This window comes from Erythrolamprus reginae, chromosome 4 (assembly GCF_031021105.1).
Source record: "Erythrolamprus reginae isolate rEryReg1 chromosome 4, rEryReg1.hap1, whole genome shotgun sequence".
NCBI classification, from domain to species: domain Eukaryota; kingdom Metazoa; phylum Chordata; class Lepidosauria; order Squamata; family Dipsadidae; genus Erythrolamprus; species Erythrolamprus reginae.
The window spans coordinates 67,816,041-67,832,830 of NC_091953.1; the positions used below are offsets into that span (position 1 = coordinate 67,816,041).

Genomic DNA, 16,790 nt, shown 5'->3' on the forward strand with positions numbered 1-16,790 from the left:
TAGTAAAGGGAGGTACTTTCAGTCATTTCCTTAATATTGATAAGCAAAGCTTATTGGGGCACTTTTCTCAGGCAAATGGGTTTGTGGTGGCTATTGTTTGCAAAATTGAAATTGGAGATGCAGAGGTTTCTCTATGATGGGATCATATAACTGCTGCTGCTGCTGCAAAATATATATAAATTCGTTATGGACCCGAATTGTGCAAGTTCGGTTCGCCCAACACTAATGACGGATACTTTTAGAGTACAGTATCTATCTCTAAAGGCACAAGAAAAAAAACCATAAACCTTTATGGAAAATAGTCTTGTTTTTCTAGCCACATAAGTATCCATTTTATATTCTGATAGTCCATATCTTGAGATTTAGGGAATATAAATATCAAATACTTTATTCATATAAATTGAATAAATAACTAACTTATTCTGTCATTTTTTTGCATATAATGAAATTCTTAAGTATATCTAGTTAAGAGAAATTGGAATTGTCATTGATTCTAATTATTAATATTTTATATATGTTTAATTACTATATACATATCATTGACCACGATGTAAAAAGGATGTTGACACCTTCTAGAGCAACAAAGGTGATTAGGGGACTGGAGGCTAAAACATGAAGAACAATTGCAGGAACTGGATATGTCTAGTTTAATGAAAAGAAGGACTAGGGGAGACATGATCGCAGTGTTACAATATCTCAGGGGTTGACACAAAGAAGAGGGAGTCAACCTATTCTCCAAAGTACCTGAGGATACAACAAGAAGCAATGGGTGGAAACTAAACAAGGAGAGAAGCAACTTAGAACTAAGGAGAAATTTCCTGATCTGTGGAACGGTTTGCCTCCAGAGATTGTGAATGCTCCAACACTGGACGTTTTTAAGATGTTGGATAACCATTTGTCTGAAGTAATGTAGGGTCTCCTGCCCAAGCAGGGGGTTGGACTAGAAGACCTCCAAGGTCCCTTCCAACTCTGTTGTTGTTGTTGTTGTTGTTGTTGTTGTTGTTATTATTATTATGTTCTGGCTCTTAATACAAGGTATTTTGTTTTGAGATTTAGGATTAAGTCATATCGCATTAGAAACTTCCTGGTATAGTCATACTGTTTTGTGTACTGTTCCCTTTACAGGTAGTCCTCGACTTACAAAAGTTCATTTTAGTGACTGTTCAAAGTTACAGCAGCACTGAAAAAGTGACTTATGATCACTTTACATAATTATGACCTTTGCAGCATCCATATAAATATGTGATCAAAATTCAGCTCCTTGTTCATATTTATTGCTGTGTCCAGGTCAAGTGATCTCATTTTGCAACTGTCTGACAAGCAAAGTCAATTGGGAAAACAGATTCATTTAACTACCAAGCTACTGACTTATCAACTGCTGTGATTCACTTAAGAATTGTGGCAAGAAAGGTTGTAAAATGAGGCAAAACTCACTTAACAAATGTTTCACTTAACAACAAATTTTGGGCTCGTTGTGGTCGTAAGACGAGGTCTACCTGCATTTCCTTTAAATATTTTTTTCAATTTATGTCTTCTGTTTTCTGACTCATTTAACCTTCTGAGGTTTTATTTTCCTTCAACTTTTCTCCTGAAGTTTTTAAAATTACTTTCTCTCAGATGTGTGAGAAATTTCCCCAATTATGCTCTGTTTTCACAATTTTTACTATCTTGAACTTCCAAATTGATTTAATCAGCATCAGTATGCTTATTATAGTCATGCAGCATGATGTTGCTTGCAAAGTCACATTAGTTTTCTAAGTCAATTTCTAGTTCCTGTTTCTATAACTGGGATTTATAAATTAAGAATTCTCTTATGAGAATTTTTCAAGGGGATTCTTTTGTTTTGCTTTGCAACATGATTGTTTTCAACAGTGTTGTTGCAAACAACATTGTTGATACCTATGATCATGATACTGTTAATTTTCTGCATCATTTTTATAGCATTTTTATTCAAAAAGATACAATCAGCTTCAAAATATTATGTCAGACCTTTGAAATCAGGAAACAGACATGGCAAATGTACCAACTCTGTTTTATTATTATCGAATATAATAACAGAATCATGAAAGTCTGACAAAGATTCTATTCTTGTATACTAAAGAGAATCAAGGTAGGGCAATCTAAGTTTCTTCCTCAGCGCCTCCTGTCTGGTATTTTCATAATCGTTGTTGAATTCTTTCTTGAAGATCAGCTACAATTCTACAGATGGTAGGCACTAAACTTTGCCCATTTTTTCCTTGAAAAAACTAAATTTAAATTCATTTCACACATTGCTTTTGAAATACTTTCTTCATTGAAAATAATATTGCTTTATTAATGTTCATATTTTACTCAATGAATTCAGTGAAATATGATGAGTTTATCAATTTATCCTAAACAGTTTTCTTCTTTCTCCCTGTGCTTAATAATAGGAGCAGTTTCACAGGTGTTAGACAGCCTAGAAGAAATTCATGCACTTACAGATTGCAGTGAAAAAGACTTAGATTTTCTGCATAGTGTTTTTCAAGATCAGCATCTTCATACATTACTAGATGTAAGTATTTTTTCTCTTTAAAAATATTGTTTAATTTTAACAATAATAAAAAATTAAGCAAATAAGAAATATCAAACCAAACTAATAGAACTTAGAGCTGTTCTTTACGGTATTTTTGGTGCTGCAGATGAGACAGAAAATGTTTCCCTTCGGTATAATCTCTTCAGTAATTTTCTGAAACTGAGACAGAGCAAGCTTTACAAACATTTTTTCACAAAAGTATCATGTAGTATAGTTTAGGTGTTTCTATAAATCACCATTTTAAATTGGATGGATGCATTTACTCTGGAGGCCAGAATAACTCAAGAAAAAGTTATAGACATGCCACTGTTAACCTATATAACATCACTGTTATAGAAGCTATATTCAATGTTTACAATTCAAGATTCCAGTAGTCATCTTTAAAGTCCTAAATGGATTAGGGCTGTAAGTCTGTTGATGGTTCCACAGTCAAGAAAATCCTTAGAGACGCCATGGTCATGCCCTATTGGCAATATCTCCCTCCTGTGAATATACAGATAGGGTCCTTGCTGTTAAGTTTTAAATTTTGAAAAAAATTTGTTCTTCTTCTGGGAATCGCATTATGTTACCCTTCTGAGGCATGGTCTCATTGGTTATATTATCAAGGAGATGGTTGGGTAGTAGATATACAGTGATACCTCATCTTACAAACCCCTCGTCCTACAAACTTTTCGAGATACAAACCCGGTGTTTAAGATTTTTTTGCCTCTTCTTCCAAACTATTTTCACCTTCCAAACCCAAGCCGCCGCCACTGGGATGCGCCGCCTCCGGACTTCTGTTGCCAGCGAAGCGCCCGTTTTTGCGCTGCTGGGATTCCCCTGAGGCTCCCCTCCATGGGAAACCCCACCTCCAGACTTCCGGAGGTGAGGTTTCGAGGACTTCCGTGTTTTTGCGATGCTGCAATTTCGCTAAGGCTCCCCTCGCTGGCAAACCCCACCTCTGGACTTTCGTTGCCATTGAAGCACCCGTTTTTGCGCTGCTGGGATTTCCCTGCAGCATCACAAAAACACAGAAGTCCGGAGGTGGGGTTTCCCATGGAGGGGAGCCTCAGGGGAATCCCAGCAGCACAAAAATGGGCACTTCGGCTGGCAAAAGTGGTGAGTTTGGGGCTTGCACGCATTAATCGCTTTTCCATTGATTCCTATGGGAAACATTATTTCATCTTACAAACGTTTCACCTTACAAACCTCGTCCCGGAACCAATTAAGTTCGTAAGACGAGGTATCACTGTATTTTGTTCTTGTCTTTTACTGTTTTAATTTTAATTTGTATCGTAAACTAAATGCCATTGTATTTATAAACCATTTAGTAGCTCTGGATTGTATATAAACCACAGTAAATAAAATCAAATCATAAATAAGTCTTTTGCAATAGACAGGCCTTCACAGTGACTGCATATACATTGGTTTCTAAGAGATTCAGAACCTGTTATGTGGCAGCTAGTCACAGCACCTTCAAAAGTGTTGACAGGCATGCTGTATCTGCTATTTAATTGTCATCCTAGTACAACTTTTATAGTTTAGGGTTAGGCTCATCATTACTGACATGGCAAGTTTATTTCTTTAAACTATGTCTGAAGAAGTTGAGTACAGTGGCACCTCTACTTAAGAACGCCTCTACTTAAGAACTTTTCTAGATAAGAACCAGGTGTTCAAGATTTTTTTGCCTCTACTTAAGGACCCGAGCCCGGAAAAATTTCCCAGGAAATTTGAGAGCAGCGCAAAGGCCCAGCCAGTTTCCTGCCATTCCCCCTTTAATCCTGGCCATCTGGGCTGCCAGAGGAGCTTTATGGTGGCACTTAAGGAGGCTTTGGCAGTCCTGAGCGAATGAAGCATTTTCCTTTCTCTAGGCACTTGGACAGTGTTCTGCTGGCATGTCCCAACTGCCCATAATTACAGGCTAATTAGTCCAAAAAGACACACACCACACGATAGAAGGAAAACCAAAAGTCGTTATCAACAGAAAAGCAGAAAAAATTCCCTTTTTAGATGTCAAAGGGATTTTCTGGTACACACAAGGCACAGGTTAAATGCAATCCAATTTCTCACCCAGTAACTGGGAAATTGAGTCCAATTCCAAAGTCCAGAAAGTCCACACACAGTCTTGAACAGGAAAACAGCAAAACCACGATCTTGACAAAACGATGAATCAGATAATCTTCCACAAGGCTAAACCAGTACGCTGCTCTTTTTATCTGTAGCACTAATTACAGCAGCCCCACTCAACCACAGGTGGCCTCAGTTATCTCCTGTAATAATCCTTCAGTTGTTCTCTCCTATGCATCACTCTACGCATGTGTGGGTCCGTCATAAGTTCTTGTTCAGAATCCAGGGATGATAAGGATGATTGATCTCCTCCTGGGCTGTCTGCCAAACTCCCCTCTTCCCTGCTACTCATGCTTCCTTCGTCAAAGGAGTCTTCATCGGGAGATTCTATTGGGAGCAAAACAGGCCTGTGGCATGTGGATGTTTCCCCCACATCCACCTCCACATTCCTTGGGGCAGGAGCTTGGCCAGAGCCAACCACAACAGACAGGGAATAAACCTCTGCCAGTGCCCAGAGAAAAGAAACGCTCCCTTTGCTCTGGGCAGCCGAGGAGTCGTCCTAGCGAAGGAAAGGCTACAAAGTGAATGAGCGAGAGGAGAAGGGAGCCCTTCAGTGTGGGAAGGAAGAAGCAGCAGGTAGCAGCAGCAGCAGCAGCAGCCAATGTATGGGAGGTAGCCTCATGCCAGGAATATTGGAGGCGTGTGCTCCTCCTCACCGCCTCAGAGTCCCTCTTTTTTTTTTAAGCCTTAAGGTTTTAGATTTTTTTGATTCCCGTCACATCACCTTTTTCCTTCCGCAGCGACTGTCCTCCCCTTCCTCCTCCTACTCCCACCCAAATTCCAAGCATTTATTTCTTTCCTAATGGGTTTGCATGCATTATTTGCTTTTACATTGATTCCTATGGGGAAAATTGCTTCTACTTAAGAATGTTTCTACTTAAGAACCTGGTCATGGAACAAATTAAGTTCTTAAGTAGAGGCACCACTGTATATTGAAATATTCATTCATAGAAATACTAAGAAATGCATTTACCACAAATCTCTTAAATCATTATAAATCGCTACTAGCAAGAAAATATTATTAAGTAACATTGTTTAATTCTGATGTGTCGTTATACGAAGCATTATGAGCAGGCAAGAAGTTGATAAATGCCAGGAAAAAATGAAATGGTTATGTTTTCTATAATTATCTATAGAAAATTAGATTTACAGCACAGCAGATGTTGATTTTTTAGAGTGGAATTTTCATAGATCTTTTATAAAACAAGCTAGTTTAATTGTTTTTAATATATTCATATTATGTTGTGCTTTTTTGTTACAGCTCTATGACAAAATTAATACAAAATCTTCACCACAAATCAGAAATCCACCGAGTGATGCTGTACAGAGAGCCAAAGAGGTAATTTTAAAAATAGTTTAAATTTAATAATCTAATAATAATTTCTAAATGAAATGTATGCATGTATATGCGTTTGAATAAAATATAATGACCATTCAAAGTTACATCGCTTAATAATAACAACAACAACAGAGTTGGAAAGGACCTTGGAGGTCTTCTAATCCAACCTTCTGCTTCGGCAGGAAACCCTAGACTACTTCAGACAGATGGTTATCCAACATCTTGTTAAAAACTTCTAGTGTTGAAAAGTGATTCCTGACCACTTTTCACAAAGCATTCCCATGGTCACATAATCAAAATGTGAATGCTTGGCAATTGGTTAATATTCACTTCCAACACTAGAAAAGACTATAGCCTTGACCAGAAAACTGCAGGACTAATAATGTAAATAGTTTCCAGGAATCAGTATTAACTCAGAGGAATAATTTTTAACAAAGTAGGTGTTTAGAACCAAAGGAATCATTCCCACTTCAGTTTTTATAGTGTTTGCTTACTTCTTGTCATTTCTTGCAAAATAACAGTAGTCTCACAAGTGAAGAGGCAATGTATAACCTAAACAAACAGCCACCTGCGCCCTTCACATTTCTATCATTTCCTGAGATTTTTCCTCTTATATACCTAGTTTGCTCTCCCAAACTTTATTCCCTTTTTTCCTCAGCTATCTATCCATAGATTTGTTTTAAAAATCTACCACCCCTGCCACTCCATTGGTATGGCTTATTTTATGGGTGTGGCTTGATGGTAATGTGATGGTGGGCATGGCTTTATGATCATGTCACTGGGTGGGAGTAGTTTGGCAGTCATGTGACTAGGTGGGAGTGGCTTTGCGGTCATGTGACTGTCTGGGGGTTGCTGGGTGGGCATGGCTAACTTGACTTCATTCACATCCAGAGTTAGGGTGCCTGGCCTCTCCTCACCACAAAGGTCTCAACAAGATACAATTTCCCTGTCTATTTACTACAACTGAACATCCAAAATATGCTATTTAATCAAAATATTTAATTAAAATATCTATCCTAGTCTCCCTTAATTATATATATATAATATCAGTATCAGGCTGAGGTTAGCTACATGCTGCTTAGAATATAGTTTATATAGTTTATTCTAAGTTTATTCTAATATAATTTATTCTAAGCAGCACGAAGCTAACAACTTCAGCCTGATGATGGTGAAAGTGATTTCACCGAAACGTCGCATAGACACTCAAAATATTACACGGGGTAAAACCCGAATTCAGAACAATCTACATACATATACCTGTGAAAATCTACGATTTTCACATATATGTATCACATGTTTTTGCTGAATTTTTAAAATTAAGGGAGACTAGGATAGCGCTATTTCGGCCTTGTTCTGGCCTCATCAGCTAGCCACACCCTTACTGGGATTTGATCCGGCAGCTTCTGCCTTGTAAGGCAGAGAATTAACCTCTAGGCCATCAGATCTGATCCCTTTCAGCTCTGTACCAGGGAGGGGCTATATGTTTTTTATCAGCCAGAACATCAGCCAGAACAAGGCCATTACAAGGCTGAAATAGCGCTATCCTAATCTCCCTTAATTTTAAAGATTCAGCAAAAATATGTGATATATAGTGATGAATATATGTGATATATTCAGCAAAATATATATATATATATAGCGCTATCCTATCATCAGCCAAAACAATCCAACAGAAAACACACACACACACATGTATATATACAGTGGAACCTCGACATACGAGCAGCTCTACTTACGAGCTACTCGAGATAAGAGCTGGGAGGGGAGCGACATTTTTGTTCGCCTCCCGAGCTCACATTCGGGATACGAGCGCCAAGGAGCTGTCTCCTGAAGCCGAACGCTAACTTCCGCGTTCGGCTTCAGGAGACAGCTCCTTGGCGCTCGTATCCCACGTGTTTTAAAAGGTTGCAGCTGGCCTGGTGGGCTCGGGGGGGTGCTGGCAAGCCCCCCCAGGCCGGCTGCAACCTTTTAAAACACACGCGCCGCTTCGCAGCTGTCTCCTGAAGCCGAACGCTAATTTCCGCGTTCGGCGGCAGCGGGTTTTTTTGTTGTTGCACGGATTAATTGACTTTACATTGTTTCCTATGGGAAACAATGTTTCGTCATACGAGCGTTCCGACTTACGAGCCTCCTTCCGGAACCAATTAGTCTCGTAAGTCGGGGTTCTACTGTACAGTATAACATGTTTTTTTTGCTGAATTTTTAAAATTAAGGGAGACTAGGATAGCAGCTTCTGCCTTGTAAGGCAGAGAATTAACCTCTAGGCCACCAGATCTGATCCCTTTCAGCTCTGTACCAGGGAGGGGCTATATGTTTTTTATGTCGGATCACCCTGGTATATTGAAGGAACATCACAGTTCCTTTTTGCCTCTAGGCACAACCCAGGGCCATTTCAAGGCAGTTAATTTATTCATAGATGACAAACTATATTTTTGTATGTATCACATGTTTTTTTGCTGAATTTTTAAAATTAAGGGAGACTAGGATGGCACCATTTCGGCCTTGTTCTGGCCTCATCATCTAGCCACACCCTTACTGGGATTTGATCCGGCAGCTTCTGCCTTGTAAGGCAGAGAATTAACATCTAGGCCACCAGATCTAAATATTCCTTTCCTTTCTTCTTCCTGAACTGGATTAATTGCTCTCAGCCGTACCTGGCCCAGGGGCCAAGATTTCTCCATGGACCATCTAAATTTTCTCGGGGACCAACAGTGGTCCATGGATCACTGGTTGGTGACCTCTGCATTAGAACATTACACATGCCTTCAGATGTCTTTCCTAACTTAGACATGACTGTTAGAGCATGGAGATGTCCTCGGAGAGAGGCGGCATACAAACTTAATAAATAAATTGAGTAAAATGTGGTGAAGCTTAGTTAATGCTCTTGCTTAGCAACCAAAATGTTGACTTCAGTTGTGGTTCTAAGTCAAGGACTATCTCTGCCTTCCTCTGCATGACAGCCTTGTCCTAGTAAACTCCTCCTTTCTGGCAATTTTCCTCTCTGTTAGAGGCACCAAAATAATCCAGACAATGTAAGGTTTCCTGCTGCATCACGGGGTTGGACTAGATAACCTCCGAGATATCTTCCAGCCCTAAATTGCTGTGCTATTTCAAAGTGTCCTCTGAACCACATCTAGTGGCAGGGTTTGTTGTGTTTCTTTCCTTTCTCTCTTCTCTCCCTGCCTCTTTCTTTTTATACCTTTCTCTTTCTTTCCCTCTTCCTCTTTCTTTGTCTCTTTCTCTCTCTTACACACACACACACACACACCTATCTGGTCTTGGCCCAAAGTATCTATTGTTACAGAAGTTTTCATTTCTCTCTATAATACACCTGATACTAATCAATACCCTCTCAACTATATAAAGCCTATGCATATTTATTTGGCAGTAAAGCTACTCTCTTTCAGTGGGATTTACTCCTAATAGATAAACAATCATGATTGCAGGCAGGCAGCTAGCTGTTTTTGAATAGGCTCTAAGTAATATTTCCACATTTAACAAAATCTATACCTAAACAATAGAATGTAGGAGCAAAAAATCATAGCAATAGTCTGATCTATCCTTTCCCCCCCCCCTCTCCTCTCACTTCCTTTTGTTTTCAGGGTGGGAGGGAAAACCAAATAAAAATGGACAGAAAGTTGTGCATGGCTGCAAAATAGCTTTCTGGGACTGAAAAGTTGAGGGGATCCAAGCAGGGGTGGGTTCTAACTTAACTTACTGCTGGTTTGCTTCCTCAAGATTGTGACCACATGCACAGTGCTGGAAACTCGACTTCTGCATATGCTCAGAAGAAAAATAAAATAAAAAATTAAATTAAAAAATTACATTTAAAAAATTAAAAGAAAAAAAAAGAAAGCCAAAAACAAGATGGTGTCCGCATGCACAGTGCCAGAAACCCAACTTCTATACATGCTCAGAAGAAGAAAAAAATCAGAAAACAATTCAGAAAAAAATGATAGAGGTGCCCATGGACTGGCACCGACCGATCCGGTTTGGTTTCGTCATCATGACGTCACCAGCAGGACCAGTCCGGCCAGGCGGAACCCACCCTTGTCTACCATACCCTGTACTCACCTTTCCTTTGCAATCATCAGTGGATGAAATTGCACCTTCCTCAAAAATGGCAGCTTCCCCCAAAATGCCCTATTTTTTGTCTATATACACTGTATTTATTCCTATGAGTGTACTGTAGCTTTGTCTTTACTAGCTTATCAAAGTCTACCTTGCAGCATCAGCCAATCTGGAAAATGAAAATAAATAAATTTATTTATTTAATTAATTAATTTGACTTCTATGCTGCCCAATCCCGAAGGACTCAGGGCAGCTTACAACAATATAGAATTACCATATAAAATTACAAATAACTATAAGAAGAAGTCAAGAAAAAATATAATTCTAAAATCCTAATTAAAACTCATAACAAAGCAACTCACCAACACACAAACATACTATTCATGCAGTCATATTCATACAGGTGGTCAAGTTGATGTTAATTTAGGGCTCCCAAGCCTGCTGGCATAGCCAGGTCTTCATGGCCTTATGAAAAGCCAGCAGGGTGGGAGCAGTGCGGACATCGGGTGGGATGTTGATTCCAAAGAGCTGGGGCAGCAGCAGAGAAAGCTCTCCCCCAAGGTCCTGCCAGTCTACATTGCTTGGCTGACAGGACCTGGAGGAGGTCAACTCTGTGTGCTCTAATTGGTCTACGGGAGGTATATGGCAGGAGACAGTCCTGTAAATAATCTGGCCCTAAGCCATATAGGGCTTTATAGGTAATAACCAACACTTTGAATTGTGCCCGGAGACTGATGGGCAGTCAGTGCAGCTCGCGGAGAATAGGTGTTATATGGGTGTACCCATGACACTCGCACGGCTGCATTCTGGACAATTTGAAGTCTCCAAACACTTTTCAAGGGTAGCCCCATGTAGAGCACATTGCAATAATCGAGACGGGAGGTGATGAGGGCCTGAGTGACTGCGCAGAGCCTCCTGGTCCAAATAAGGCTGCAGCTGGTACACCAGGCAAACCTGGGCAAAGGTTCCCCTGGTCACAACTGAGAGATGATGGTCAAGGTTCAGCTGTGGGTCCAGGAGGACACCCAAGTTGCGGACCCTATCTGAGGGGGGTCAGTGTTTCTCTCCACAGCACAATGGACGGACAGATCGAATAGTCCCTTCTTTCAAACATTTTACTTTGGAATTTATGACTCAAAAATATGAATTTTATTTGTTACTGAACTTTATTCATATATCTACTCTTATGCTTTACAGGTATTGGAAGAAATTTCATGTTACCAAGAAAATAGTGATGCAAAAGAACTTAAACGTATTTTAACTCAACCTCATTTCATGGTAACTAATAGTTAAAATATAATTTTTTATATTTTCTATAGAAAATAGATTTATGAAAGAAGTTATTATCTGAAAGTGAGGAAGGGGGATAATTACTCAGAAATATATACAGCCTTTCAATGAATGAATTTTGAACGTTCATATATTTAAATTATTTCTATCTCAATGCTCAACACTAAAATGAAAAGAAAGCTAATACTTTTGGCATGGATTTTTCCCATTGATTGCAATGGATGATGGATAGAACCATCAATATATGAATTATGGGTATAGAAAATGCATTATAAATATTATAGTTTTTTAAAATTATTTAAAACATTTATATGCATCTTTCAGAATCTTATAACAATAAAGTAATGTGTAAATCAAATATGACAGTATGTTTAAAATAAAAATACTGTAATTTTATAAACTTTGAAAAATAAGCATTTAAATCCAAAGAGATAACAATTATTAATTTTACCAGACATAAATATGAACATGCTAGCTTCTGCATAGTGTACATTGTAATTTTAGACACTCTGAAGAGCATACTTTTCTTTTGAACTGTTGCTTTCTAAAACAAAGAATCCTCTGAAATTAGAGAAATAACATTTGGAAAAAATGATTATCTTTTATATTAATGGAGACCTTTTTAACACACAATAAAACTCAATACAATAAAGGACTTTCAGAGAATCAGCATTTTTTGTTCAAGGACACTCTTCCTTTTTATGTATCTTTCCTTTAGTAGACTAGTATTGCATGAGTAGTAGTATGTAAATGCCTGTCACATATATAATTGAGATATTATTGTACTGTTAATAACATTAGGAAAATTGAAAGTCGTATAGCATATGCTGTTTGGGTGGAACTATGGTTGAATGGCTTGAGGTTTTTCAACTCTTTATAATTAATTTAAGCTTTTTTGCTTTGAATAAAAGAAAAGATAATGAAACATGAACATTATATCTTTGTGTAGGCCTTACTCCAAACTCATGATGTAGTGGCACATGAAGTTTACAGTGATGAAGCATTAAGAGTTACTCCACCTCCCACATCTCCATATTTAAATGGAGATTCTCCAGAAAGCATAAATGGAGACATGGACATGGAGAATGTCACAAGAGTGCGATTGGTTCAGTTCCAAAAAAACACAGATGAACCAATGGTAAATAGATAAATATTGTCATTTATTAGTATATGTGAGTAAGATATATCCAGTCATATACCAAATTTACAATTTATCTTTTGTAATACTATCAGCTTATCTTGGGGAAATGTAAGGAACATTAACTTTTAAAAATCCAGAGAAAAGGCTGTACCAAAAATGTAAATAAATACAGTAGTATTTTGTGATATGAACCCCTCGTCATACGAACTTTTTGAGATATGAACCCGGGGTTTGGAATTTTTTTGCCTCTTCTTACGAACTTTTTCTGCTGCCGTGAACGCCGAACCCGGAAGTTTGGCAAAAGTTCGGGTTCTTGTTCGGGAGAATGCCGAGAAGCGCCACTGCCCGTCTGTCACCTTCCGAAACAGGGGTGGGGCTTCTCGACGTTCTCCCGAACGCCGAACCCGGAAGTTCGGCAAAGGTTCGAGTTCAGCGTTCGGGTTTGGGAGAACGCCGAGAAGTGCCGCCGCCCCGCTGGACTCCAAAAGACTTTCTTCTCAGTATCATGTGTAGGGGATAGGACTTTTTGCCTCCGCCAGTTGGATGAAGCTCTTTCCTCCGCAGCAGCTGATTGGCCGGTGCCTTCTCTCCCTCGCCCAAAGGCCCCTAGCTCTTCGCCCCAGCCCTTTGGTCACAAAAATCCACATTCAGCCACAGCCTTTTGGCCACATGGGACACTTCGCCACCATCCAATCAGAATGGTTGTTACAAAATGCTACTTTGGGAAGGAAAGAATGGGACAGTTTGCTCTTTCATATACACACACACCAGTTGAATGATAGAGATGGAAGGGACCTCTAGTCTGACCCCCCCTTCTCATTCAGGAGACTAACAGAATGATAGAGAGGGAAGGGACCTCAGTGGCCATCTAGTCTGACCCCCCTTCTCATTCAGGAGTCTTAGAGTGATAGAGAGGGAAGGGACCTCAGTGGCCATCTAGTCTGACCCTCTTTCTCATTCAGGAGTCTTACAGAGTGATAGAGAGGGACGGGACCTCAGTGGCCATCTAGTCTGACCGCCCTTCTCATTCAGGAGTCTTACAGAGTGATAGAGAGGGACGGGACCTCAGTGGCCATCTAGTCTAACCCCCTTCTCAGCTAATGATCCCTCCCGGTTTGCAGAGAGAGAGAGGTCCATTCATGCTGTGGACATCTAGACGATCCCATGCCCTTTTTACCCCCACCTCTGTCCATGTGGACAGTCCACAAAGTGGGGGGGGGGGAAGAGTTGGAGGGCTAATGATCCCTCCCTGTTTGCAGAGAGAGGGAAAGGTCCGTTCATGCTGTTGGCATCTAGATGATCCCATGCCCTTTTCACCCCCTCCTCTATTCATGTGGACAGTCCACAAAGTGTGTGTGGGGGGGGAAGAGTTGGAGGGCTAATGATCCCTCCCTATTTGCAGAGAGAGAGAGAGGTCCGTTCATGCTGTGGGTATCTAGACGATCCCATGCCCTTTTCACCCCCACCTCTGTCCATGTGGACTGTCCACAAAGTGGGGGCTGAAGAGTTGGAGGGCTAATGATCTGTGTTGGAAGGGACCCTAAAGAGAGAGAGAGAGAGAAATGCAAAGGGAGTTTGAGAGAGGAGCATGTAGCAGTGTGTTCCCCCAGCCAATGTTCCTTTTGCATCTGCCTCGAGGCATCGTAAAAATTCCACAGATAATCGTGACAAGCAGGTCATAAAGGGGCCCCAGACAGCAACCAGCCTTCACTTCTGTCGTTTGCTAATAGAATGCTACCTATCTCTCTCTCCCACCCACCCGTCTTTTGTGAGGACGAATCTGATTAGCTTCCCAAGTTAGCTTGTTGTGAGGCAGGGAGTTCCACCAGCCAATTTAGCAGCCCAGAAATTTGACCAGGAGACCAATTCTCCTGCTTGTGAAGAGGGCTGGACTAAATGGCCTCTGAGGTACCATCCATCTCTATGACTCTGTCTCAGTTTCCTGCTTGAGGAGGGGTCCTGAGTAGAATTGGTATGTGTGGGTGTGGGTGTGTGTTTGTGGGTGTGAAAGAGCTCCCAATGCCCCCTCCCCATCCCACTTCTGGGGACCCTCAAGATGAATGAAGGAGGGGTGAAAAGAGGCATGGGTCCCCAAAGTGGGGGGGGCAGGGGGCTTTGTGGGGGAAAAATTGGGAAGGCTAATGATCCTTCCCTTTTTGCAGAGAGAGAGAGAGAGGTCTGTTCATACTCTGGGCATCTAGACGATCCCATGCCTTCTTCTCCGTTCATGTGTAGAGTCCCCAAAGTGTGTGGGGGGCTTTGGGAGCTCTTTCACACACACACACACACACACACACACACACACACATTATCAGCAGCAATTAACTTTTGTTTTCAACAAAGCTAAACTCTGATGGTTATCCCATCAATAGATATGGAATCAAAATCACCAAGTACAAAATTTAGTTATAAAAAAAGGAGCATGTGGTAAGCTGTTCCCATATCTCTTTGAAATGCTAATTGTTTTAGGAAACTCCTGTTTCTTTGGTGTAAAGGGGTCATGAGGTCTATTGCCCCAACTCAATGTGACAAGGTATGCCTATTTGTAGAATGATAACTCCTATCTTTTTCTCACTCTTTTGTTAATTCCTGTTTCTTTGAAGATGAGGAGCTTTTTCACACACACATACACACGCACAGACATGTTATCAGTAATCATTCTACAAATTGGCATACATGGTCACATTTAGTTGGGGCAATAGACCTCAATTTCTGGGCTGCTAAATTGGCTGGTGGAACTCCCTGCCTCACAACAAGCTAACTTGGGAAGCTAATCAGATTCGTCCTCACAAAAGACGGGTGGGTGGGAGAGAGAGATAGGTAGCATTCTATTAGCAAACAACAGAAGTGAAGGCTGGTTGCTGTCTGGGGTCCCTTTATGACCTGCTTGCCATGATTATCTGTGGAATTTTTACAATGCTTCGAGGCAGATGCAAAAGGAACATTGGCTGGGGGAACACACTGCTACATGCTCCTCTCTCAAACTCTCTTTGCATTTCTCTCTCTTTCTCTTCAGGGTCCCTCCATCTCTTCAGGGATCATTAGCCCTCCAACTCTTCCCCCACACACTTTGTGGACTGTCCACATGGACAGAGGAGGGGGTGAAAGGGCATGGGATCATCTAGATGCCCACAGCATGAATGGACCTCTCTCTATCTCTCTGCAAACAGGGAGAGATCATTAGCCGAGAAGGGAGTTAGACTAGATGGCCACTGAGGTCCCTTCCATCTCTATCATTCTGTTAGTCTCCTGAATGAGAAGGGGGGTTAGACTGGATGGCCACTGAGGTCCCTTCCATCTCTATCATTCAACTGGTGTGTGTGTGTGTATGAAAGAGCAAACTGTCCCATTCTTTCCTTCCCAAAGTAGCATTTTGTAACAACCGTTATGATTGGATGGTGGCGAAGTGTCCCATGTGGCAAAAAGGCTGTGGCTGAATGTGGATTTTTATGACCAAAGGGCTGGGGCGAAGAGCTAGGGGCCTTTGGGCAAGGGAGGGAAGGCAGTGGCCGATCAGCTGCTGCGGAGGAAAGAGCTTCATCCAACTGGCGGAGGCTAAATGTCCTAAACCCCCTGTGTATTGTATCCAGATAGCGCCTTGTTTCCTCCATCAACAGACTGGAGATTTTTCTCTGCTGCAAGTTCTCAAAAGATGATGCATGTTCTAATTCATAGGCCATTTCTCTGGAAACACTAACAGCTTTTTAAAACGTTGCTGTACGACAGTTCACAATTTTATTTATTAAACAGCAAAAAGTTAATAAAGTTTTTCTTTGGAGTATGATAAAAAAGGTATACATATGATTTCTGGGCTTTTGTGAATTGAAACAAAATGTTAATAGATATAGTGGAGATAAATCAAGACAGCTCTGATTACTTACATAAATGTTAAAATGTTTGAACTGGATCAATGCCTGAAAAATCTAATTGTGATTATAAAATTAATTTATTTCTTTTATTAGGGAATCACTTTAAAAATGAATGAACTGAATCATTGCATTGTAGCAAGAATTATGCATGGAGGAATGATTCACAGGCAAGGTAACAAATATGAACGTTAATGAACAAGACAAATTTTATGTGATACTATCCAAATTTTCAGACATGGAATCTGTTTGAATATTTAATGTCAAAAATCATATATTGTCTCTAATGTTTTAAGATATTTTGCATCACTGGGTCTTGTTATCACTGAAGTCACGTATCAATAGTTCAACAAGCAAAGAAAATCGAATAATGTTTTGCTAAGATGGACAGATTCTCAATATAAAGTACCGTATTTTTCAGAG

General features: G+C 40.3%; 1 protein-coding gene across 4 annotated transcripts in view; it reads left to right on the forward strand.

The window, feature by feature from the left end:
• The window catches only part of CASK (calcium/calmodulin dependent serine protein kinase), a 300,775-nt gene that overhangs the window by 205,708 nt on the left and 78,277 nt on the right, over window positions 1-16,790 (forward strand). For all 4 annotated transcript variants that reach the window (XM_070750527.1, XM_070750530.1, XM_070750528.1 and 1 more), the window contains exons 11-15: window positions 2,412-2,533; window positions 5,922-5,999; window positions 11,268-11,348; window positions 12,310-12,498; window positions 16,464-16,542. In XM_070750527.1, the coding sequence (XP_070606628.1) occupies window positions 2,412-2,533; window positions 5,922-5,999; window positions 11,268-11,348; window positions 12,310-12,498; window positions 16,464-16,542 (549 nt within the window). The remainder of the gene's footprint in view (window positions 1-2,411; window positions 2,534-5,921; window positions 6,000-11,267; window positions 11,349-12,309; window positions 12,499-16,463; window positions 16,543-16,790) is intronic.